This window comes from Trichoplax adhaerens, genomic scaffold (assembly GCF_000150275.1).
Source record: "Trichoplax adhaerens TRIADscaffold_3 genomic scaffold, whole genome shotgun sequence".
Lineage (NCBI taxonomy): Eukaryota > Metazoa > Placozoa > Uniplacotomia > Trichoplacea > Trichoplacidae > Trichoplax > Trichoplax adhaerens.
In genome coordinates this window covers 9,259,592-9,284,130 of record NW_002060945.1, presented here as the reverse complement: position 1 = coordinate 9,284,130, position 24,539 = coordinate 9,259,592, and the positions used below count along the sequence as shown (strand labels likewise).

Genomic DNA, 24,539 nt, shown 5'->3' with positions numbered 1-24,539 from the left:
CAAGTCAACGATTAATTAAGGCAGCCAATCTGTAAGCTACTGTGCCATTTGCAGCGTTATCGATCATCATGATTTTGCTAATCTTGGATATATAAACCTTTTGGTACAGCAGAGGAAGGAATTATTGCTACCCATTTCCATACTGTCAACAAGAAGAAATTTTACTGACAAGAATAGTATTATCCAAAGGTAGAAATTGAATTAGAGCCGAAAACAATAGTTATAAGGACATTTTTTATTTATTAGTGTTGAAGGTTCACGTCCTCCAGATGGTATCTGTCAACATAAACACCAAATAGTCAATATCCATTCAATAGACAATCTATTACGACTATAATATAGGTTGCTACTGGCCAATCAAGAAGATTGATATCATTAAAGCCAAGGGTTGAATAATTTCTAGCCATACCAGCAGACGTAAGTAGCCTCGAGAATTCACATAAATGGAAACTGAAGGTGCTGGCAAAGGTGTTGAGTCCAAAAGGCTTGTGGATAAAATTTGGAATTTAGAAGGTAAATTATATCATTGATCTTGTCTAAATCACGTTTCCAATTTTGAATAAGTCGAGACACAATGGCTTGCTTATAGGCATAGAAAAGGATAGCAAATAAATTCATTTTTTGAAGACATAAATCGACATTAAGATAGTCGGCAGCAATACGGCAAGACACGATAACCACGTAAAATGGCAACATACGTATCATTAAAGCTTCTTAAATCGATTCTTTTATTGCACCCATTGACAATATTGGTATAAAGTTTGATAACAGCTCTGTAAAGAATATAAAGAATTTGAATTTCTCAGTAAAATAGAAAATTTTAAAGTTGGCGGCATATATACTTTTCGAATGGATTAAAAATGAACAAGAAACAAATAGCATTCAACATTTGTTCGACCGCTCTACCCTTACTATGATCCTTTCAATAAATTAGATTGAATAACATGATGAAATTAGTAAACAGAACTTTGTAAAGGACAAAAAGAATGAAAATTTGACTGTAAAATGAGAAAGACTTTTCTAGTCGATTGAAAATGAACAAGAAACAAACACCTTTCAACGCTTTTTATTGAGTTCCATTTTTGCTATCATCGCTTCAATAAATTCAATTGAATAACCCGATAGTATTAGTAAACAGAGCATCGCATGCTGTTAATCGAGCAATAAGATATCGACAATCTTACTCGTTGATTGATCTATCTTTGCAGATTTGAAGTTATTGGAGTAGTCGATTGGAAGGCAATCGTTGCATTGATTTAGGTCATCTTTCCTGCCTAGAGATTTCAGTAAGAGTCTTCATTTAGGATTAGCAATAGCATCAGATTCCATCGGAATCCATGCTCACCTTATTCGAAATTATAGTTTTCGCTCGTGCATGGATCCAATTACAATTACAATGTATATTAACAGTATCGATGTACTACCATAGCCTCACATCTGTTCAATCTTGTTACAATACTTGCAGAATATCGATTACTTAACACTTTATTAGCCGATATCCACACCATCCGCTAACATCCTACACTTGCTAGACAGTCTAACACCTTTTATTAAGATCGCTTCAATAGATTAGATTAAGTAATATGATGATGAAATTAGTAAATGGAATATCTCACGCTGATGATTATAATCTAGCAATGGGATATTGTCAATTCTACTAAGTTATTCGAGTAGTGGATTAGAATGTAATCGTTGCATAGATTTAGGCCTTCTAGTCCTGCTCTTAGATTTTAGCAAGAGCTTCATTTACGATCAGTAATGGCATCAGATTGCCTCGTTATCCATGCTCATCTTATTCCAAACTATAGTTTATGCTCGTTCATATATACCATTCTAATTAAAATGTACATTAATTTAACAGTAATTATATATCGCCGCAACCATTCTCTTACAATCCTGCTATGATACTTGAATAATATCGATAACTTCATATTTTATTAGCCGAAAAGGAATCGTTAAGGAAAGAGAATGAATCACTAAAAAAGAAGGTCGGTAATAAGCAAGTGGAAATTCATGAATTAAGGCGAAGAGCAGATTCGTTTGGCAATTACGGTAAGAGATTTCTCTTAGTTCATATCGTCTCTATGTTTCTTTAATCCTATCTTTCACTGTCACCCAAAGCATCGCACTACTATCTAACGTCTTGTCGGCATCAACAAATAAATCGATTTTATTTTTATTGGCGATACTATCTTGAGTAAATTTTGCAGGTTAAACGGTAGATTTCTTCTAAATTGCTTCAAAGCTGTTCGTACTATAATCAATAAGAATCTGTTCTGTTCATCCGTTTAGTATTCAGGATGATTTCTATTAAAAGATTGGCTGCAATAACATTCGTAGTAGCTTAATATTTTTACTAATCCAATTTTGTACCTCTCTTTCCATCTCGATCCCAAGCTTACCGTAGTGGTTATTTGTACAAACTTTGGAGCAATGCAGAATGATAATGACTCTGAGATTACGTCTGTAGTATTTACTTTTAAGTTTAATGTCTGATGCAACATGTAATATCTTGTATTAAATTTGTAGCAACCCTTAACCATTTTAGTCGTTAGAATAGAACATTTATTGCTAAGGATCCATTAAACAATGTTATATTAGCCTTTACATAGATATTACATTTAAACATTAACTAGTAAAAGTGATTTATCAGTAGTTCATATCTGTTAGGCTAAATGAATTTATTCCTATTTTTGAGGGCTTGAGTTAATATCATAAAGTCTTATGTATCGATGATCGAGATAATTCTTTATCGTTATTTTATACTAGGCCATAGATACTTGCTTATTTACATTAAAAACGTTCATTAATAATTAATTAAAGTATTATCTCTCGACTTTCATGGGTAACACTACTATTATTTCAATATTATCCTGTTGGAATTCACATTGAAATATAAATTGGATATTGAGATGAATAATTTAAAAGAAATTTTTCGATTGTTGTTATTGGTTATAAGAACTGATCTATTCCATTGCATGAAAATTTCACTTACTACTGTATAAAACTTAATAATTGCAATTTAATCACCAAGATTATAGAACTAATCTATCTTGGTGCATTATTCCTAATGGATACAAAATAGATTATTTTTGATATATTTATAGAAGGTGGAATTCTGTGATAACGATTTATTCAAATTGAAGGAATTTACTCCGTCTATTTGTGTTATGCGCTTTAAAAATGAATACTACTAGTGGTCTTAGGTAAAAGGACTATTCTGATTGATTTTAATCAACTCTATTCAGGAAAACTAGCCTCCACAGAAGGTGAACAGTCTAATGATGGAAGTCCAACAAACACTTCCAATGAACCCATGCAGTTCATGCAAAAAACCTTAGAGAGAGTATCAGGTAAAGAACGCCATAGGTAAATTCATATTTACGGTTCTATCTACGATCATGTTGCATCAATTAAACTATCTCTTATAACGAACAAATTTCGTTTGCATGCATTCTCCAATTCTTGCTATCATAAGCACTGATAGAACCAACCTTATAATGTTATGCAAATACTAGAGAGACGAGCCATCATTTTGATAAAGTCTAATACTTTTAGCGCTAGATCATCTCAAGAATAGGGACTTTTAAGGGGAAATTTCAGAATTTCTTCTCAGATGTCCCTGTCAAGAATGCCCTAGCTTAAAAATAAATATTTGCAATAACAGTAAATACGTTATACTCCAGCGAACCAACGTAAAAGGATTAACGTCGAATGTAATTCATTATGTAACTATCCCCTAATAGCTATGATTAGTAACATATGATATAGTGGTATCAGTAATCCATATTTTCAATTCTTAAATTAATTAGTAAATTCATATTTCAAAATATTCGTAATTAAAAATATTTGCCCCTGTTTAAGTGCTATAATAGCTGTAATTGACTACATACGATATAGTGATATCAGTAATTCATATTTTCAATTCTTAAATGAATTAATAAATTCATATTTTAAGCTATGAGTAATCAAAAATGTTTACTCTTGTTTCATAGCACTACTTTATATTATTTGTGTTAATATTTGTAATAACTCAAGAGCTAATGCTTATTATTTAAGCTACTTTGGCATTTAATATAGTCTATTTATGGAAATTCCATTCAACATTTTTATCGTGCCTGTATTGACTATAAAATCTCTAGCTGACAAGGATGCCATTTATTCGGAAAAGAAACAGTTGGAGGAACAATTAGAAAAGAAAGAAAATGAGTTAAAACTACATGAAAGCAAAGTGGCCAAGTTACTATGTGTGATAAATTGGAGCTTGATTTTCGATTGAATTAATGCAAAATAAGGCATCACTTTGATTTATATTACTTACGCCTAAAGAAATTCCATCGCATTTATCCTAATCGTTGCTTAAACTGTCTTAATACAACTTAGGCTTTCATTTATTTTACCCATCAATGTATCAGTATAGTAATCTATCTTTGCTACTTTAGTGGAACAGAAAGGACTATATCAAGAGAAAAGAATTTCGCAAAAGATTATGTTAGATCGAGAAGAAGAAATAAAACGGCTAGTATTCAAGTTATGGCAATTATTAGGTATGCGGTCATGAAGTGTATTGTATAATCTACAAAGGTTTTTATCATATTGTAAAATGCCGAATTTAGTAAATTTCCGGGAACTTAGGCATAAGCTATTCCTATCTATTATTGCAAGCGATTAATTTCCATCGTGATAGTCTCTTTAATTTAAAATTGAAATACTAAGGATAACCAGTTATGACCAACATTAATTTATTTATATATATAGATGATTTAACAAGCGGAACAATTGAGTTGGGATCGCCTGCAAAAAAATCAACGGCCAAACATCAAAAGATTTTGCTCTTACAAGAAAGAGTTCAAAACTTAATGTGTTAGTTTAAATTACTGAGTTGGATACTGTATAGATTTAGACTATTGCGATGTAAAGCTAATGTATATCAACTAATTTTTATAATTTTCTCACCATAATTAGCGGATATGAATGTAATTACTGAAGCGAAAGACAAGAAGGATGAGACAAGAAAGCGTACAGATAGTAATGCTTCACATAGCGAGGATGGAAAGCCATCTATGTCTACAAGCAAGTCATCAGGTTGCTATAGGAATTGTTTATTGACTAAAAGGCGACACATTTTCTCGTCATAGGCTTATTACGAAATAGATCTATTTCAAATCGTACCGATCAATTTTATTGCAGAAACAGCAGAAGAAAAACCGGCAGTTAGTGCGTTTATTAAAAAATTCGAAACCAGTAACAAATCTGATAAAGAAGATTCGTCCAATTCTACTATAGTTTTGCAATTAAATAACAAAATTGAAATCCTACAAGGTATGATGATTAAATAAGACTCTACAAGAATCAACAATGAAATATATCAATTATATCATAATCTGGAACAATTCTATTAAAATTTCCCAGTAACGAAAAGTAAAGTTAATTGTTATAGTATATTCCTTCCTCTAAATAATTGTAGCTGAAAATAACAGATTACTACAAGATAAGCGATCTATGGCTTATGATCTATCTCAACGGATGGAAGAAATAAATAATCTTAAACAACGGGATCTATCAATTAATAATCATGGTACGGTAACTAAATTGCTGTCTGAATTACTTAACTAGGATAAACTTGAAGTGATGCGATTACCAGGCAATAGAAATTACTAATTATATAGTGCTGGCAAATAATTTCTATTCCTAATCGTAAATTGGTGTTTACATCTCCAATAATGAATTAATTATAATTATTCCTCACGTAGATGATAATTTCGATGGCGCGCAATTAGGTGAAGAATTTAATTCTGGTTTTATAACTGGTACGATGAGCTAGAAATTTAGTGTTTTAATAGTGTGATGGAGGGTTCGAAGAGTCTACAGACGTAGACTCCTTAGGCATTTCACAATAATGATACAAATGGCTTTTATAGAGTGCTATTAGCGCTGATAGTTGTAAACCATCTTCACCAACACCATCATCATTTGGATTTTTATGCTGATTTTTTCTATATAAATGTATAATCCGTAACTTGATAGTTATGAAGTCAGGTAAAATATACTACCACAGCTAGTAGTCCTGATGATCTTGTTCAATCTCAAAATTCTACTTTTGAACTTACTTTTGATAAGATCTATGGAGTTACATATCATGTAGTAGTTCTAACATAAAATACTTTGTTCAATTCCATCACTTAAATTTTTATGTTAGTCCTGATTATTTATTCAAACGCAAAACTCTATCTATGCGCTGCCTCTTGGTGTGCTTTATAAAGTTATAAGTTATGCAGTAGCCGTTAGCAATTCTAATAATACTAATTATGTCTTTCAATTTGTTACATGTAGATACAAATAAGAATAAGTCTCGACTGCCGTTACAAACAGCTCAAATTCAGCTTCCAAATTCCTCAGACTTAATATCAGGTATTGATATGTGATTCTATTCATATAACTAGAATGGTAAATTAAATCCTAGAACATAATTAGTGTTAATATACGCGTACATGTAAAAATTTTGTCAGATATCATTATGCTATCTATTTATAGATTCATACATAAATCAATGATTAATTGTTTATTGCTGTAGCAACTAATTGAATGGGTAGTTTATATTATCCTTGCCCTATGAAGTTATATTAATTATCAATTATATTTTTTTTTATAATACATAGGGGAAGAAGCACCTTTATTCCCATCAAGGAAAGAAACTATATTACAAAAATATTGCTGTTGCTGTTCTATATTATGACAACTGACGTCCTTACGGAATGAATTCCATCATACTCGTGATCCGTCATTATAATTTTTATCCGGTACGGTATTTGATACAATTTTAGTGGAAATAGCTTAATACTTTTTATTGCCTTTCTTACTTTACTAGTTTATAGCCAAGAATTATTGCTTGCATTGTATAGCTTACAGTTGTATAGTAAGTAGGCAAGATAGTCTTTTTTAATTTGGCAGCGTATTGCTTTGATCTGTTTTATTGACTCTGGTAACTAATCCATTATGCTAACGCTACTACCACACTTATTAGTCATTATCGATTTACCAGGTACTCGTATGTTTGATATATAACCTATATATATCAAATATGATTAATGTTTAAGAATGCAGTAAAGGACTAACAGTAAATAGATGGGTTTAAAGTATCGGTACTACAGTAAACTGAACAACTATTTTCTGTATTAAAAAAGTATCATGGAATATACGTAGTATAGATTAATTATCACATTAGTCTGTCCAAATTATCTTCTTGTCATGAAAGTATGAATTATTCTACATACGATAATTCCTGTAAATCATCGTCATTGTGTACTTCTGCATTAAGATACACTGTGGAAACTCTCGCTTCGCACATTATGGTGTACAAGTGGATTTTATACTTTGATAAATATAAAGTTTGCTATCGTAAAAGTATCAAGATGTATATCGATGAGATGCTTGCAAAATACCGTCCACATCATTTGTAGACATCCTATTTAATTCTCAGGAGGTAGTTGTCTGATATACGTATTTATAGATCGTAAGGAGAATAGGATTATCCAATAAAGAATAGAAGCATGGAAAGAAAAGGATTCAACGCAGTAGGCAAAGGAGAAAGTAGTTAATAGCTACATTGCTTGATAGCCAGTAGTTCAATGCTAAAGTATACTATAGCAACTCTTTACTTCGACATGCAAAAGTAGCTACTGATCAAATAAAAATTTGTTATTCAAGGTACCTGGATGTTTTTCGATGAGATACTTACAAAATATCGTGTAGTCATTGGTAAGGTAAATTTATCTGCTATCGATGATAAAGGGAAGGATTAACTAACAAGGTAGCGTTATCGAAAAGGACAGGATTTTCATGTAGTGGACATGGAAAAGATAGTCAACAGCCACATTGCTTAAACATGAAATAAGAGACAACATAAGGATTATAACTGTGTTATAGACGAAGAGTTGACATACAAGTTTTTATTACTTAAATATCATTTAATCCACGAAGATTATACAAAATATACAGTACATTGCACATGAAGTGGTAGACATATTCTTTGTCATCAACATGGTACAACACAACTAACATAAGAATTAGCTTCTATACTAGTTGATTTTGATAATAAAGGCCTGACAGTAACAAATTGGATGTTGAGAATAAATAAGGTAGAAATACCTATGGCTCGCGACTGGAAAGCCATGATACGAATAACATCAATAAGAGAACAATTTCAACATAATTTTTCAATTACAAATGGACTATATCTATAACGATGTAGTGCAATTTGCGATTGATTAATTGAAAATAGTAAAGATAGGATAAGTTGCATATTAATGGGTTACAATAAATAGAAGCAGATATATCCGTTTCCTAAATACTGTTATAACCGAGGCTAAGTCATGTTGGTTAATATGTTTATCATTACTAGGATAACTCTATTGGAGTGACTATCGATCGGTTCCTATTATTATTTTTAATCATAATAGTTATAATCGTCATCATAGTCCATTTTTTCATAACATTCACGAACTATATGGCCTTTCTTTCCACACCAGTCGCAATATAGTCTTCTATAGGTACAACTTGCAGCTAGATGAGCGAAACTTCCACAACGATAGCAAGACTTTTTGGATTCATGATAGGTATTTCGCGCTTGCTGTGGTCTTTTTTCTCTCCTTCGATTTCTTCTTGGATTTTTACTGTTATCATCGACTTCAGCATGGTCATCATGATGATCACTGTCATGATTGATACGCGTATTATCTTGTGTAGTCTCCACGGCTGATTTTTCTGCTTTAATTTCTAAAGCATAATCGACTACTTTGATAAAGTTGAGTTCTTGTTGGTAATCGAGAAGACGACGTCGAATGGATCTTTCTCTTAAGCCAGCTATAAATACCATGGTCAACATCATATCTTGATGATAATGGAGCTGGCAGTGTTTGGCAAGCGTTAATAGCACATTTTTATATTGTTCAATCGATTCTTTGGATCTTTGCTTTCGTTGATAGAGTTGTGCTCGATGCCACCACACCGTTTTAGAGGGTTGCGCTTGAGGTAGGCATTGCTGCTTGATTTCTTCAACAACTTGTTGGTAATCTTGCTGTGTTACGTCTTGATCATTGGACATGGCTTTCAGTCCATTTCGTATCAGAGGTGGAAGTGCTCGAATTAAACAGGAGACACACTGTTGATTATCGATAATTTCTCGATCATCTAATTCTACTTGCAATCGATCTAAGAATGCAGTTAACGTTTCATCATTGGCGTTCCATTGTAGTGCTTTCGACTCGGTAGATTGTCTTTCTTCAGCCATTTCAGATAGTTGCAATTCTCCGTGTGATCAATTAATTCAAAGCTGCCTGCAATTAATCACAAGACGTAAGATACAAGCGTACTTACTCTTTACTGATCAACTTTCAAGTACTCTCTACACAATCAATAACCATTACAAGCAGCATTTTTCTACACTTACCTACAGCTTACTTGTCGGCTTGAGTAAAACAAGTTGAAGCAGCCAAATTGGTGAAGAAAAACAGGGATGGTAGGCTTGCAAAGGTGGGAGAAGATGTTAAAGGGGGGCGACAACTTGTCGATTTTCGAATTAGGAAAAGGGGCTATGAGACTGCGCATAGTTTCAATCTTGACGACTCGCTAAAAGCCACACCTCTTTTGGGGGACTAGCAATCTCTTAAGGCTATCGAAAATAATTGTAGTACAGCTCGAACTGAACAGAATGGATATTGATGTTTGCTACAGAAAATATCGGAAGGGATGGAAGATAGGAAGGTTTTTTTTTTTTTATATTTTTGATTGCAAATGGGGTGTACACAGACAGGGAAGATGGATCGATCTTCAGAATTGCCTATTGCTCGTGCAATGCACTAGTAAGGTGGTGGTAGACCTGCACCCCTGCAGTGCAACGAGAGTGCGAGACAGGATTCTATTTGTCGACCCTGCTTCTTTTTTGCTAGCCAGTCAGTAGGCTGCACTAGGGATGGAAACAGACCTCATTTTACCTGTTGTATATATATACAAATCGTTCTTAAAAACGATATTGCGCTTAGAGGGCTGGAGCCAATATCTTTGCACAGTACCGAAAGTAACCGCAATCCAGCTGCCTCACTGTGCTATACAGTTGCATCGTACTGTATCATTTTCTTGTAAAAATCTCTAAATATGAGTATTAGTGACCAGGGACTACTAAAAGCAAGAACTACTAAAATAAAAAGAAAAGACAGATTCGATAATTCTATGGCTGACTATGATTGCTGGCCATTTTACTGTGCCGGCAGACTAGAATCGTACGCCTTAAACGCACTACTGTTCACAAGCAAGCTCTAACGTTGCATGGCAACGTGTTGGGTGGTCGGAGATCGACCAGGCAGTGTCCTAGCTATACAAAGTCATAGCGTTTAGACGCGTAGTAGCACTCTTGCTCTAGAACTTTCTATTCGCATGCCACGTTAGCAATCATCATGGCCGATGGTGAATCTCCTTTAAAAGATGATCAAAAGGAATTTGAGGCTTTAAGGAAAAATTTCACATCACTAAAAGATAATTTACAAACTAAGCAAGTTGCTTCGGAATTATTCAACGAAGGTGTTTTATCTCTGGAGGAATTGCGAAATATTACTAATAATTTGTCGCAATTGCAGATCGATTCTGATGCCAATTTCAAACTGTTAAATTTACTTTTCAGTAAAACGGTTAATCAATTCCACGTCTTTTTAAAAATCATTACTCAACCTTCATGTAATTGTCGACATATTGGGGAAGAGATAAAGAAAGATATCAATGTCGATAAAAATACAGCCAGACCAGATGAAAACAAGGATACAGATTTAAGTAATAATGCCTTATCTGAGCAAGATCTCGCTAGATGGGGTAAAAATGCAGTATAATTTAATTCATCCCATTGATATACGTATATATTTCTATATTAAAAAAAACATATATAGTTACCTATTGCAGTATGCAGTTATGGATAGTAGGCAGGCGATTTAGGATTAATTTATGGAAGCAGTTACTATACATTCATGTATATGCAGAATTATAATATACATAGCATGCATTATGTGCTGAGATACATGTGTTATATTTGGTATACAAGTACGTAAAATATCACGAGTGAAACATTTGACTAATAGATATGATTATAGGAAAGCTCTGTCAATACAAGGTTCAGAAATTTATACTATACTGTATTACCCTAGCATGCAAGGTACTCCATTTTATGCTTTTACTATTTCATCCAAAAGATTGTACAGTACAGTAGAGGACATGGCTATATTTATACACTCATTCTCAATTAACTAGCAAACTACGTGAGCGCTTAAGCTATACCTGAGTAATTTCTGCTTGTACAGTAATAAGCGTATCAATCCAAAGATAAATATAATTACACTCTTGATTTTTCTAATTGTTCGCAATGGTAATATACTTAATTATCCAGTTAATACTGCATATGCTTATATAAATCGTTAAATTACCGTTTACATAAACTTATATCATATTTTTTTTCCAGGAGATAACCTACGTCAAACATTCGATTTTTTCGCTTCTCGGCTTCAGAGAAACGATTTTAAGAAAGTGGCAAATAAACTTAAGCTAAAGGAGCAAGATACTGACGATATTAGTCACGATGAGCGTGGCAGTTATAATCAGTATTATAAACTTTTTTTGACCTGGTCTTGCAGTAAGGGAAAATCAGGTACATTAGATGTCTTCCTGAAAGCATTACAGAAATCTGAAATGCAAAAGGCCATTGATAAATATTACGATGCCATCCGATCGGGCGAAGTAACAACCACTTTGTAGAGAATGTATGAATGGGGAATGTGTTTATGGCCTTGTAATTAACTCAGTAAATGGATCTACCAGGATTAAAAATTTTGTAGAAATAGAAAATATGCGGTTTTACTTGGTTAACTCGTAGATGCTTTGTATAAAGATCATATCAAGCGATAATGCAATAAAATCATTCGAATACGCGCAATATCAAACAGCTACTTCCTCTAGCGTACTTGTAGATTTTTAAATACAAAGAATTTTATCACCAAAAATTACGAGACAATAACTGTTACTGTATGTTCCTAAATTCGAATTATTTCAGAAATACAAATTTGTACTACAAGAAAGGTTATAGTCTTGTGACTGCGGCAAACAAGGTATGATGTTATGTGATTATGCTAAGCAAGCATTAATGCGGTGAATGATTTAGCATTGATCGTAGAGCTGGTGCTAGCATACGCAATATATAAAATCTGGAATAATTGTCAATCTAATAGTAATAATAAATTATTTCCCCATTTTGATTGTAAATCAATTAATAAAGATTTTTATTGACTGTAGGCTAAACGAAAACCTTTACAGTACAATTTAGTGATATATTTACATGACATAAATTTAGAGTTAATGCATTATTATTTTTGGTGACGTAATAACTAAGTAATCATAACACCAAGACCAATAGATTTACTAATTACTATTGGACCGTGAGAGAAAACCTACACGATAGCGGATATTCTCACGGGTTTAGCCTACTTTAATAAAAGTAAATATATGAGAACGTATATTAAGGTAGTGCACATTACAGAGTTATTTATTTTATTTGTACGAGGATAATCCCAGTTAGCATTGATATTAAAACTAGGGATTAATACAACCATCTACTATAGTTGAAACCGCTTGTTAATGTACTATAGTAGCTGGTTTCGGTAAATATAAGAAACTATACAAAAAATTTCTTAGCGTAATATGAGAGTTCTAATTAATCTTAATAATAAATATGAATTTTTATATTTATACTGGATATAAATAATTTCTACTTTCTAACAAAATGTTGATTTAATATCAACCTAAAATATCTTTTCATGGACATCTATATTATACTATAAACAGTCATTTTGTGTAGTAATCTCATCACTTTAAGAAAGGAGAAGCGAAAAAAGCATCAGGTCGTTTGTTGGCTCTTTTACTTTTACTACCGAAGCGTGGTGTTGTCTTCACATTTTCCTTGCTCTTAGTGCCAGTAGAGCGACCGGGAGTAAAATGAGCAGGTCCTAAAATACTGGCTGGTGCTGTTAAAATAGGATAGAATAAAGTTAATGTGATTGAAATCAAGCGAGTATTATATTGTAGCCATGTAGACAATTATTCTAATGGTACCTTCTTTGGATTGTGGGGTCCTTGGCGTAGTGCTCCTCGATTTTGGTGCATTGGCCTCAGAAAGAGGTGTCTTATTCCGTTCAGTATTGGTGTTACTTGTGCCATTTTCAGTTCCGTCGATATCAACATACTGATTCCAAAACTCACTTGGCAAAGACATCAAGCTTTCAATTACCTACAGAAAAAAAAGTTATACTAATTACAATAAAGTACCAAAAGGGAGTAAGATTGCTTGCATCTAATTATAAAACGTTACCTTCGGTTGATTTCTTGTATCCTGAAGCATATCAACCGGATCTGGATTAGAAGATCCGTGGCCAATTAATGTTGGGCCAAATACTCGCGCTAGATTATTAGTACCCATTTTACATTCAGGTGTAGCTGCAACTCTATGTCATAAATATTACATATTTATATAATTTACCATAAGTTATCGCTTGACATTTACAAAATTTTGTCATGATAAAACTTAGATATGAATCGATTTCATAGTGACCATAAATTATACTATTTTAATACCTTTGTAAGTGTAACATTACTAAAGCGAGAGTGTCGCGGTTTGGCTGAGGAAGTTTTTTAATTGTTGCATACGTTGCACGGACATTCTGATCAGGATCGCTCATTTCTAGAGAAAATAAGAAAACGTATGTTAACTATTGCAACAAAAGAATAAGTATTGTTGAGACCTTACCAGCAGCTTTTATAAATTCCGGATGAAGTTTAAACGTAATTATAGGTTCCTTCAAGTTTCTGAGAAAGTCTTTTAAGACGCAACAAACGATATGGATGTCCTGGATATTTGTCTAATTTTATCAAAGTTGAGAAAATAATAATGTTATTATTATTTGTTAGATGAATGTTTATCAGGATAGCCTAAAAAGAATGAAGTGTAACTTGATCGTATACTTTATAGGGTATAGTTATATACAATAAACAACTTTTACTCTTGTATGCTTTGACTAACCAAGCAAGGAGCTCCTCTTCCTCGAAGAAATTTCTCCTTCAACTCTTTGACCGCTTTTTCAACACCTGGAACTCGATAAATGCCCACTTCGGTCAGGCCACGTCGTTCAACTTCTTGTATACAATGAATCTACAATGTCGGTAGCATATAATAATAATATGAATAGATCAATTGTATTGGTATTAAAGCCTATAGGTAAGATATGTAGTATGGGTTATAACCAACCACTATGGCAGGAATCATAGGAGCGCTACTCGGAGTAAAATCTGCAATTAAACCCTCCTAGTGATCAGGCGAAAATAATGATAGATCGAGAGTTACATATGGAACTTGTTAACAGCTAAATAATAGGGATTCAATTTTATTTTAGACTATATCAGCCATAAAAGGGCGGCTAAAGTTGAGTTATTACCATTTTTACTTTTTTACTATTTGATCTTTGTGGCGTGTTTGCAACTGGAACGCAAGGCAGTGGGACACTATCTTTACAATCGGGATGGGCTATTGCTTTGCAGTCTTTACATTTAAAGACAACTTTTCCAAATTTTATCCTTTTAGAGCACTAATTATGTAACATTAGATGTTAGTAAATAGCACTTTGCTTATTGGGAAGCAGAAGTTACTTTAGCATTTCATCTCAGCATAAACATAAACTTACCACTGTGCAGTTTTCAGGCTTGTAAATTGTTTTACTACAGAATGTATGGATCTAAAAGTAATACAGTAGCGACATAACTCTCAATATCAGATTTATACGCAAAATCAATATGCATATATCGTCGACTGATTATACCCTATTTAGTCTCGACGAAGTTGGAGTTCTAGAAATGGAAAAGATAACAATTACTGGTGAAATACACGTTTAGATGCAATAGCACTACAACTTGTGATGACGTACTTTGATGCGTAGGCATGATAGTTGTTATAATAAAAACATTCGTAAAGACATACCCCAAGCTTTGAATTGAAGTAACCGATCCATTAGTTGGATTACGTTCTAGTCTCCGCTTAACATCAGGAGAGTCTCCTGGTATAGATGTCCCAAAAAAGGAATCTACCGGTGGACGAGCTTGGGCTACAATATGCATAGTTGGAAACATCAGTATAAGAACAGTTTAATTCTGTACAGACTGTAGAGCTCGAAATTACTACGTACAGTGAGAGGGCGGTCGCGAAAGATTACGAGGCATTGGTTTGGGGGAAACTTTAGGAAATGCATCGGATTCAGCACTTGTGGATTCACTCTGATAAGTAGGTCCAAAAAATTTTAAATTTTTATCAATATACTAATGTAGACGCATTGAAAGTAAGAGGTTGTATTACTTGAATTTCATGGACTGGACTACAAGATTTCTTAAGTGGAGGTTCCTAGATTTAAGCAAAATCAGCAATATCACTGTTGTTCTAGAGAATGAATAAGGTAAAGAATTGTATGACTACCTCTACTAACGGCTCTGGTGGTGCAGATGGGGCTTTCTGTAAATAGAGGAATAAATTTAGATTAGATTGAGCGATTTCAATTTTGTACTGGAAGATTGATAAAAATCTTTACTTACTCTTTTATTGAATTTGTTACTTCTTCGTGAATATGCCTCCTAAACCAGTTTGAAGGTTTGCGTTATTTAGTATAATAGTATTGGCTAAATAGAACTATCATCATTTGATATTAAGACAAAGGTTACCAAATCGTCGATAGTATTATCGAAGCTAATGTCAGAAGGGGATAGGACTGAGGTGAAAGAGACACTTTGTCTATATTTTTTAGAAGAATAAGCGTCCAAAATTAGTCATAATACGCAGTTGACTAATACTCCTTCTATTGTAGCATATGTTATGACTATTTTAAAAGCTAAGTTTAATAGAACCTTGGACTGGGACGTTGTTGAGATGATCCTAGACTTTGTATTTTTCTACGATCTTCTTCTGATAATAAGCCAGTACATTTAGGATCGCATAATATTTCTCTTATAAGGGTCATCTGCATCTCCTGTTCGTGTAAACATCAGTGTGAAAATTTTTCTAACTAGTGATATGTCTTATGATTGTTCTATGTCAATGAAGTCACGAAGCAAATGGTTGGACATCTTTTTCACTGATCAACGTTAGTTATTCAAATGAATTATGTCGTAATTCATGTTCCTATGTGTCGATGGAAGAAAATCGCCCTACTGCATGGTGCAATTTCAAAGCGTAGGTTCTTACCCAATTTCTAATTTCTTCCTCTGCTTCTTTTCTTCTATCCATTTCAATTTGTAGCTGATTTCTAGAAATGGAGTTAAAATTGATTCAAATTTATATCATTTTACTATTGTATTTTATTCAAAGTAGAAAAATAGCACAAATGAAAAAGTGTTATGAGTTGAGGCAAATTGGCAGCATAATGAAATTGATTGTTAGAGTCGTCTATCGTACTATTTAATACTGATATATTCAAAGTAATTCAGGTTCAAGATATGCAATGGTTATTACTATGGTTGGGTTTACAGCATTAAAAAGTAGACGCTAACAGCGCATTTTATTGAGTCATTGCTTAGAAATTGTAGTCTATGGAGGTTTAATTTTGGATATAGGTGTGTATACCTGATGTGCTTGAGCTTTATATCGTAAGTCTCTCGGTCAGACTATTAGTTTCAGTCGCAAGGAAATGATTGGAGATATAAGAATGAATAAAAGTAGAATCGTTGATATTAGGCATGAAGATTGTAAGTATACGGCAAGTGTAGGATAAAATGAAAATAATTATACAATTTTTAAGATTGAACTATGCTAGACAGTACTTACATTGGAAATTCATCTAATTCTAATGTAGAGTATAGTACATTTGTAAAGTAATGTTTGAATTTTCGTAGATCATTATGATTAAAATGTTTCTACTCGTTAATAAGAGTATCATAGTACTGAAGATATTATCCATTACTATTGTGTCTTTGTATGACACCATTATCCATCAAATCTGGAGTAGGCTCTATCTATTTTACGATTAAAACTATTTTACTATCTCATGAGGTAAAATGCATTATTGGAGAAAGTCGATATCGATATAATTTTTGATTGATGCTGGAAAATACAGTAGTGATGTACTGATAAGCTACAGTATTTTTTTCTTTTTTAGTTATAAAGTCTTTGCCATCGTTATAGTATTTGTCTAGCACGTTGGATAGTTTATTAATATCGTTGTGAACTACTATCAAGATTAGTCAGTATTTACCTTGACCATTTTATAGGCTTGTTGTAAATTTTCAACTTCTCCTTCGGCTTTTAACCATCGTACGCGACATTCTTCTTGATTTTTAGCAAAATTATAGAAATCTATCCAAGAATAATGATATTCATTGGTTAGGATGGAATTGAAGTTGAATATTTTCATGGGATCCCCCATATAGATGGATGGATGGTGGCAAGGATAATATCAACTGATTGCTATTGGAGTCTGATGCTTGTTATAACAGTGTATCAAGCTATTATCCACTTCCATTTTTGTATTTTGATAATTTCAATAAATTGTCATAATTACGCGTAAACTAGCAAGAATAATAACATTGGATTGATGTGTAGAACCAATTGATTGAGTCACAAATTGGCATGATGATATCCCATCATGGTTGGCTAAGTTGGTATCGATGTTGATGATAATGTCGATCCTCTTACCTTCTTCGTTGCCTTCGGCTAGGATGGCCGATATTCGAGTAATTTCATCAAACTTGGAGAGCAGCGATGACATCTTTTCTCACTGTTGATCGTTCTGCGTATCCAATTTAAAAAAAGTGCGTCAAGAAAACAATTTCATCTATTGTATGTTGTTAAGTGAAGAATAGAATTTGTCAAGTTGGATGGAGACAATCTAAAGATGACAACTGCGTCGAAATAGATTTGCATGTATCACCAAATGGCTGAAAATGGATGTAAACTTTTCTTCCTATTTCTATCCCTTATTTTCAAAAAACAATTTGCCTTACTCTTGCTCAATCTCTACTTGTCTCTTACCTTTTCTTCTTGCTTTCAACCGACAGGATAGCAATCAATAGGGGAGATTGGACGACTGGGATGATTCTTTTCAACTGGAGATGAGCAAGTTTTGCCTTTGGCTGATTGATTTGACACTAGGCTACTGTTGTACTGTTGAGGTGTTGCAAATTCGAAAAAATGATCGGAGCGATTTGATTGGTTGGCGATGAGATAGCACGTGATTCATCCCCTCCTCTGACTACAGTACTTTGACTGCGATTTTGGGGTGCAATACCGTACACTGTGCACTGTGTAATGTCGTCCTTTAATGCAGTACAGAACTACAGTATTAGTAACTTGAACACATTTTATGTGCATTTAAATTACATATTCGCATAAAGCATCTTATTTCCAATCAAATGATACCAAATTTGTCTAATAAGGGCTTGAAACTATAATTTCATATGATTTCAAACAGTGGGAAATACTTATGAGACACCCTGTATACAGTACAGCATATCCAGGCGACACCTGTACCCTGTGTACACGTACAGTATAAGGGTTTCTACTGAGTACCGATACTGAGTACAGTACAAGGGTCTCGACTGAGTACTACACTATTTGACTACAGTACTGTACTGTACAGTACTTTGACGACGGTTTATAGTGCAGTACTGTACACTGTGCACTGTGCACTGATGCTGAGTACTAGTTGGACCTGAGTTCGGTTTGGTACGGTTCAAACCTTTATGATCTATTGATTACCAGTACCAGTATCCAGGCGACACCTGTACCGATACTGAGTACAGTACTGTACACAGTGTACACAGTGTACAGTACAGGTATAAGGGTCTCGGACTGAGAGTACTGTACAGTACTGTACTGTACTACTGTACACTATTTGACTACAGTACTTTGACGACGGTTTTACAGTGCAGTACTGTACACTGTGCACTGTGCCCTGATGCTGAGTACCAGTTGGACCGGAGTGCGGTTCGGTACGGTTCAAAACCCTTATGATCTATTGATTACCAGTACCAGTATCCAGGCGACACCTCTACCGATGCTGAATACCATTTGACTACAGTACTTTGACGACGGTTTACAGTGCAGTACTGTACACTGTGCACTGTGCACTACCGTACTGATGCTGAGTACCAGTTGAACCTGAGTTCGGTTCGGTGCGGTTCAATCCCTTTATGATCTATACTACCAGTGTAATGCATTCTGTAGTCAGCACGCCATGTTGTTTTCTTCCTCTACGGTACAGGATGACGAAAGCGATGAAAACGTATCTACACATACTGGTTCAAACCAACTTAGTAAGCTAATAGCAGCTAAGTATAGTGAACAAGCGTTTCCTATCCCGTCTCTGACAGTATACTACACAGCGCAGAACCGTAAAGTAAAAGAAAATAGAGACTAATATACTGTCCATACTATACTGTCCGCCATGGATATCCAATGAGCTCCAATCTGAAGATCGTTTCCTGTCTGTCCAAATGTCCCGTCTCTTGCGTCAGGGCTGTAGCCCATAACGTGAAGTTTTTTTCTTTATACTCGATGGCCGTACCGCAGTCCATCCTCTTCAGACATCATGGATGGATGGACTACATGTCGACCATGACAAGTGGGCTGAGTGGGCAGTTGTCGATTCATAGAGATTTCTTCTACCTGTATCACAGTACTCCAGTACGAGTCATGACTGTACAGTGTACAGTCCAGCGAGTACACGTGGACTGTACATTGTTTCATACAGTCGTAGCCATGGAGTAATTGCAATGAGCAATGTATGAGAGTGAGAGTATTGTCTCAGTAGACCAATGGCTCGCTTTGAATCCTAGTCCCTTTCTACAGTACTATTCTTCACGACCGGATTGTACTGTACTGGACATCAGTACCGCTAGACACTCAGTATGGTACAGTCAAGGTGTTGGTACTAGCGAGTTTGCAGTACTCAGTAGGTAGTCCGTAATGTGGTAGAAAGGGGAAAAAAATGGCGTCTTCCACACGAAAAGATGTCTCTACTAGCGATGCCGTAGGACTCAATATGCGAAAAATACCGCCTCTAAGAATTGGGGATAAAGTCAGATTAGTAACATGCCTAGGCAGCGAATTACAAGGAGATGTGGACGCCTTTGAAGAAAAGACCAAAATGCTGGTCTTAAGTATCCTCATGTTGATCGATGGACTGTAATTCATTCTGAAATGTTGCTAGTTTTACGACTATAACGAGACAATGTCTAGACATCAGCGCCGCTGTAAACTCTTGATCGAGAGAGAGAGAGGCATACAACAACGTCCAATTCGTTTACAGTAGTAGCTTGATTCTACGCTAAAGTACACTAATTGAAAGGTACGATCACACGGTAAGATAGTAAGGCTCGTTAAAGCAGTCGATATTCTATTGGATACAGTGATTCGTATTGATGTCGACATGATTACAGTGGTCATGGACGATCACCAATTTTCCTCAATGTCATCCTTGCAATCGTATACAGGACATTCAGAAGAGGTCGGCATATATTGTTGTCGACAACACTGTACCGTCAAGGATTCATCAATGGACCATCGATTTCATGTTAACATGAGTAGGCAGGAATAGTGTCGTCAAGAAGACGATTGCACGCACTAGTGTTATGCCACAAACATTCTTGTTGGATGATTTTACGATAGTCATTTTGTCATGGAATAGCCGTCGATTCGTTCTACGTGATATCCCCTCAAGGTGCCTACCGCCTGCACTCAAATGAACGACAGTCTACAGCCGACACTCGAGCATAAGCAGTATTACTGTAGACAGTGCTCATTTGATCACAAGTTGGCAGTTTATTTAGCTCATAAGGGTAGACACCTACAATACCGTCCGATAGATTTTTGTTCTACTCTCGAAGTGGACTGTTAAAAGGAATTGCCTCTATTCTACGAAACTGTTACTACTCTTCTTGAATACTTGCATTCGCATCACTATAAATAGCTAGTGAATGAATTTGATAGATACACACGTTGTTGACATCTTGTTCGTCAAGTTTTCCCTCTAGTACGGTATACTGTAAAAGTGGAAATGCATTATGATTTCATCTCTTATGGAGATAGGATAGTACACTGAAAAGAAATAGTAGACCTCCCAAATCCACATTGATTACTTACTCGTATAATGAAAGATTGGGATTGTACTCGACAAAACAAATTGCAAGGTATAGTCAATGTATAAATAAAGCATGTAGTTAGCATTTACAATCCTGGATAGCATACATAATTTGTCGAGGACACATTTGTGCGCATTGACATTCTATCTAGCGTTATAATTTTCGTCCAAATCTACTCCATCATACAGTATAGGAAATAAACAAAAAAGGATTCTGACAACTTATCCTACGTATTACTAGACACCAGAAATCATCTTTGCCCTCAAACTTGACTGACTCTTACTACAATCAAGGCCTTTACCTTTACTAAATCGAAGATGATGAAATCTTCAATCCAATGGCTTGACAGAATATGTATACGCATTCAGTGCGATAGTGCACTAGCAACCACCAGTACGTAGTATCACTACAACATGGACGGCATATTGAATTAAAGTAAAATATTAGCGATTGATTCCATTCTGGGAGTGCGCATATTAACATCTTTGAGCGATATAAAACCTTTCATCAACTATGAAAGAAGAAGATGTGCATCTCCTATTTGAAATGACGACATTGTTTTCGTTTTAATTGCAGCAATCTTGTCCATTATCATTTACTTAGCAATGCTACTTTATTGATTTTAAAATAATATTCGCGCTTGTGATTACGCAATGGTAAGATTTCTTCTTAACACTAATAATGCAAACAATCACAAAATCGTGAATGGCGGGATGTCATGATTGTCAACCTAACAAAGTTACGTGAGATAGATGTCATCGAAGATTGCGACAAATCCCCTCCAAGCTTACCTGAACTAAATCTTGAGGGCATCGATCAACGGCTTCAAGAAGCTATTGAAGAAGGAAAAATAGTTCATCGCGAAGGTATCTCTAGAACAGGAGCATTAGTATACGCAGCTATAAAGAAAAAGTAAGTATAGAGGCTCTCTAATATCGTCAAACTCTTTCGGTGCAGCTGATATTCTATATGCTGCATTGCATTACGTATTCATGAGCGACAAGATAGAACTTTTGATGCACTATTTGTAACTACTGTATACGTCTTGTTACCCGATAGATTTGATGTAAAATGGAAAGGTAAGCTACTTTGCGCTATAGATGAGTCTGTGAAAATCCGTGAGCCTTACGGTATCAATGACTGCTCTGGAAATGAACAAGGACTTAAAATTATCCAAAAAGTTGTAAGTTTTACACTCGCCTATTTTATACAAGTTAATTTATAATAAGTTTATTTTACATTTCTATAATCATGCACAATTATTGTAGAAAGATGGGTCTAATTGATAGGTCTAATTTCATCAATATACCAACCAATATCTTTCTATCGCAATATAGCTCAACGATTTCTATTCTGGACAAACCGCTAATAAGGATGGTGATTAGTCAGGACTACATCTCGTCTTTCAATTTTTTACGAATATTCTTTCGGTGTAGCTTGTTTTAAGGAAGTGACAGTGCCTGTACTATATATTACGCCATGCAAACCGAATTCAAGTTGACAATTGTTTGCCATTTAATCACTTCCTTGATGCTATTTACAGGGATTGAATGACAACCATGTATAAAATAAAATGTTTTTCAACTGCTCTAAAATACTCTTGTACTATAGAATTTATTTATCTTCCATCGTAGCGATATTAATAAATGCCTTATTGGGTAGCTGTAATAATTGGTTGGCGCTAACTACAATATCGATGATAAAGCCATGAATGAATTGGCCGGGCGGTACTATACTAATTCCAATGAGTAAAACCGATTCAGTCTATTGGCTAATGTATACATCGAATAAACAGTATCGCAGAATGTACATTCTGCAACCTTTCGGCAACAAGTAACTTGACAAGCTTATAATGTTGCACAAAAGTCCAAGTATAGATTACCATCTTTATTAGTAATCTCCTAGAGCCCTAGATCGTGTCATATTTATCCATAAAATGACTTTTATCGTAAATGCAGCACTGTTTCCTCAAAACTATTCACATTTCACAGTACAGAAGTAAACGTTCACATTCCATCAGAGATTCTTTGTACCCAATTTGGTGAAAGCTTTCATAAGCCAATACAGGACTTGATACTGTAGTTTAGTATTTTTCGTTACAAAGTTAAAATATCATTTGCAGTTAAGTTGGCTATCACGTATTGCTAAGTTTAGGTGGCGGTAATTTCGTAACTACAGTATACGAGTATGAGTAGTGTGCAAGACTTTGCTGACGATTAGGAATGATATAGTTGTCTGCTGGACATGTAGAGTGTTGATTCCAACATTGTCAAATTGCAATGCAAATTTGAACGCTTTTCATTATGGATACTATAGTATAATATTCTGACTTCCATTTGACTAAACTTTACTGACAGATAAATAAAGGGTTATTAAATGAACACAAACATGTAGCAAGTTAAGGGTAAAATCGAAGAATATTAGGATATTTTATCATCTTGTAGTCAGTAAGTGATTTCTTACTTATTTATTAAGTAGAGTGTATATGCATATACATTTCAAAAGTATCGTGTTTCATTGATATTACGTAGTTCTATCCAAGACAAGAAGGGTGGATTGATTCACGATAGCGATGTCAATTAAATTATTTGAATAGGAGTACTCTAATCAAAACAAATAGGCACGAGGTAAACCAATTGAATTAGAGGAACAGGTTGAATATTTTAAATCCATATAATCAAGTGAGAATAGCTTCTATTTAGTTGATATAGGTGGCGAAATGTGCTATCTTCAACAGTTACAGCAATGAGTAACAGTCGATAATCACAATTAAAATACATTTAATGGAAAAAGATCTACTGTGGCGTAACTGCACTAGGTGGAGTACAACGCTTATATCATTACTTAGTTATTAAGACGCTACTTGTACACAAACTTTAGTGGTCGATTTAACAGTTATCTTATTAATGACGACATCATTCATTTTTATTGAGTAAGTAGTCTTTCATAAGATTAAAAGGAGATGCAGTCATTCATAGAAGCCTTAGGTTGGTTGGTTGGTGAATTGTGGCATGAACAGTCGCTGCAATACTGTCAGTTTTTAAAGTGGTTCTGGCTCAAAAAGAGAATCACTCGTGCTAGGTCGTGCATAGGTACTTCTGGTCAAGATATGGACGACGGTGGCGCCAAGAATAAGTAGGATGACACATATTGCATTGCCAAGCCTTGCTTGAAGACCCAAATTTGAATAAGCGGAGGTACTATTGAATAAAATGAGAATAATTTCGATCAGATAAGTGTTGATGTTCCTTCCAACTTATTTCAACTTTAAGTAAACCATCTTAGTAATGGTCAAAACAAGTTATTTACTTCATGAATCAATCTATCAACATCCTTAC

General features: G+C 34.5%; 5 protein-coding genes across 5 annotated transcripts; 3 read left to right on the top strand and 2 right to left on the bottom strand.

Moving 5' to 3' along the window:
* Positions 1-443: 443 nt before the first annotated feature.
* On the top strand, positions 444-6,736 carry TRIADDRAFT_55063 (uncharacterized protein; the record flags this gene model as incomplete). Its single annotated transcript, XM_002111242.1, has 12 exons — positions 444-513; positions 1,942-2,052; positions 3,249-3,353; positions 4,143-4,247; positions 4,443-4,547; positions 4,759-4,863; positions 4,966-5,085; positions 5,191-5,322; positions 5,468-5,578; positions 5,754-5,810; positions 6,334-6,411; positions 6,660-6,736. 12 exons carry the CDS (start codon positions 444-446, stop codon positions 6,734-6,736), a joined length of 1,176 nt encoding a protein of 391 aa, XP_002111278.1.
* Positions 6,737-8,446: 1,710 nt separating this feature from the next.
* Positions 8,447-9,289, bottom strand: TRIADDRAFT_55062 (uncharacterized protein; the record flags this gene model as incomplete). The annotated part of the gene is made up of 1 exon (XM_002110689.1): positions 8,447-9,289. The coding sequence occupies one exon, from the start codon at positions 9,287-9,289 to the stop codon at positions 8,447-8,449; it is 843 nt and encodes a 280-aa protein (XP_002110725.1).
* A 1,162-nt stretch (positions 9,290-10,451) lies between these two features.
* TRIADDRAFT_55061 (uncharacterized protein) lies at positions 10,452-11,793 on the top strand (the record flags this gene model as incomplete). The annotated part of the gene is made up of 2 exons (XM_002111241.1): positions 10,452-10,860; positions 11,501-11,793. The coding sequence occupies 2 exons, from the start codon at positions 10,452-10,454 to the stop codon at positions 11,791-11,793; spliced, it is 702 nt and encodes a 233-aa protein (XP_002111277.1).
* Positions 11,794-12,897: 1,104 nt separating this feature from the next.
* TRIADDRAFT_55060 (uncharacterized protein) lies at positions 12,898-17,828 on the bottom strand (the record flags this gene model as incomplete). Its single annotated transcript, XM_002110688.1, has 21 exons — positions 12,898-13,055; positions 13,144-13,318; positions 13,400-13,532; positions 13,663-13,768; positions 13,835-13,946; positions 14,108-14,236; positions 14,333-14,389; positions 14,520-14,669; positions 14,766-14,816; positions 14,901-14,928; positions 15,059-15,182; positions 15,264-15,351; positions 15,431-15,475; positions 15,548-15,583; positions 15,664-15,702; positions 15,790-15,859; positions 15,973-16,094; positions 16,310-16,370; positions 16,688-16,728; positions 17,316-17,416; positions 17,756-17,828. 21 exons carry the CDS (start codon positions 17,826-17,828, stop codon positions 12,898-12,900), a joined length of 1,899 nt encoding a protein of 632 aa, XP_002110724.1.
* A 2,215-nt stretch (positions 17,829-20,043) lies between these two features.
* On the top strand, positions 20,044-22,586 carry TRIADDRAFT_63807 (expressed hypothetical protein; the record flags this gene model as incomplete). Its single annotated transcript, XM_002111240.1, has 4 exons — positions 20,044-20,220; positions 21,885-22,113; positions 22,261-22,384; positions 22,539-22,586. Exons 1-4 carry the CDS (start codon positions 20,049-20,051, stop codon positions 22,584-22,586), a joined length of 573 nt encoding a protein of 190 aa, XP_002111276.1. The 5' UTR covers positions 20,044-20,048.
* Positions 22,587-24,539: the final 1,953 nt, after the last annotated feature.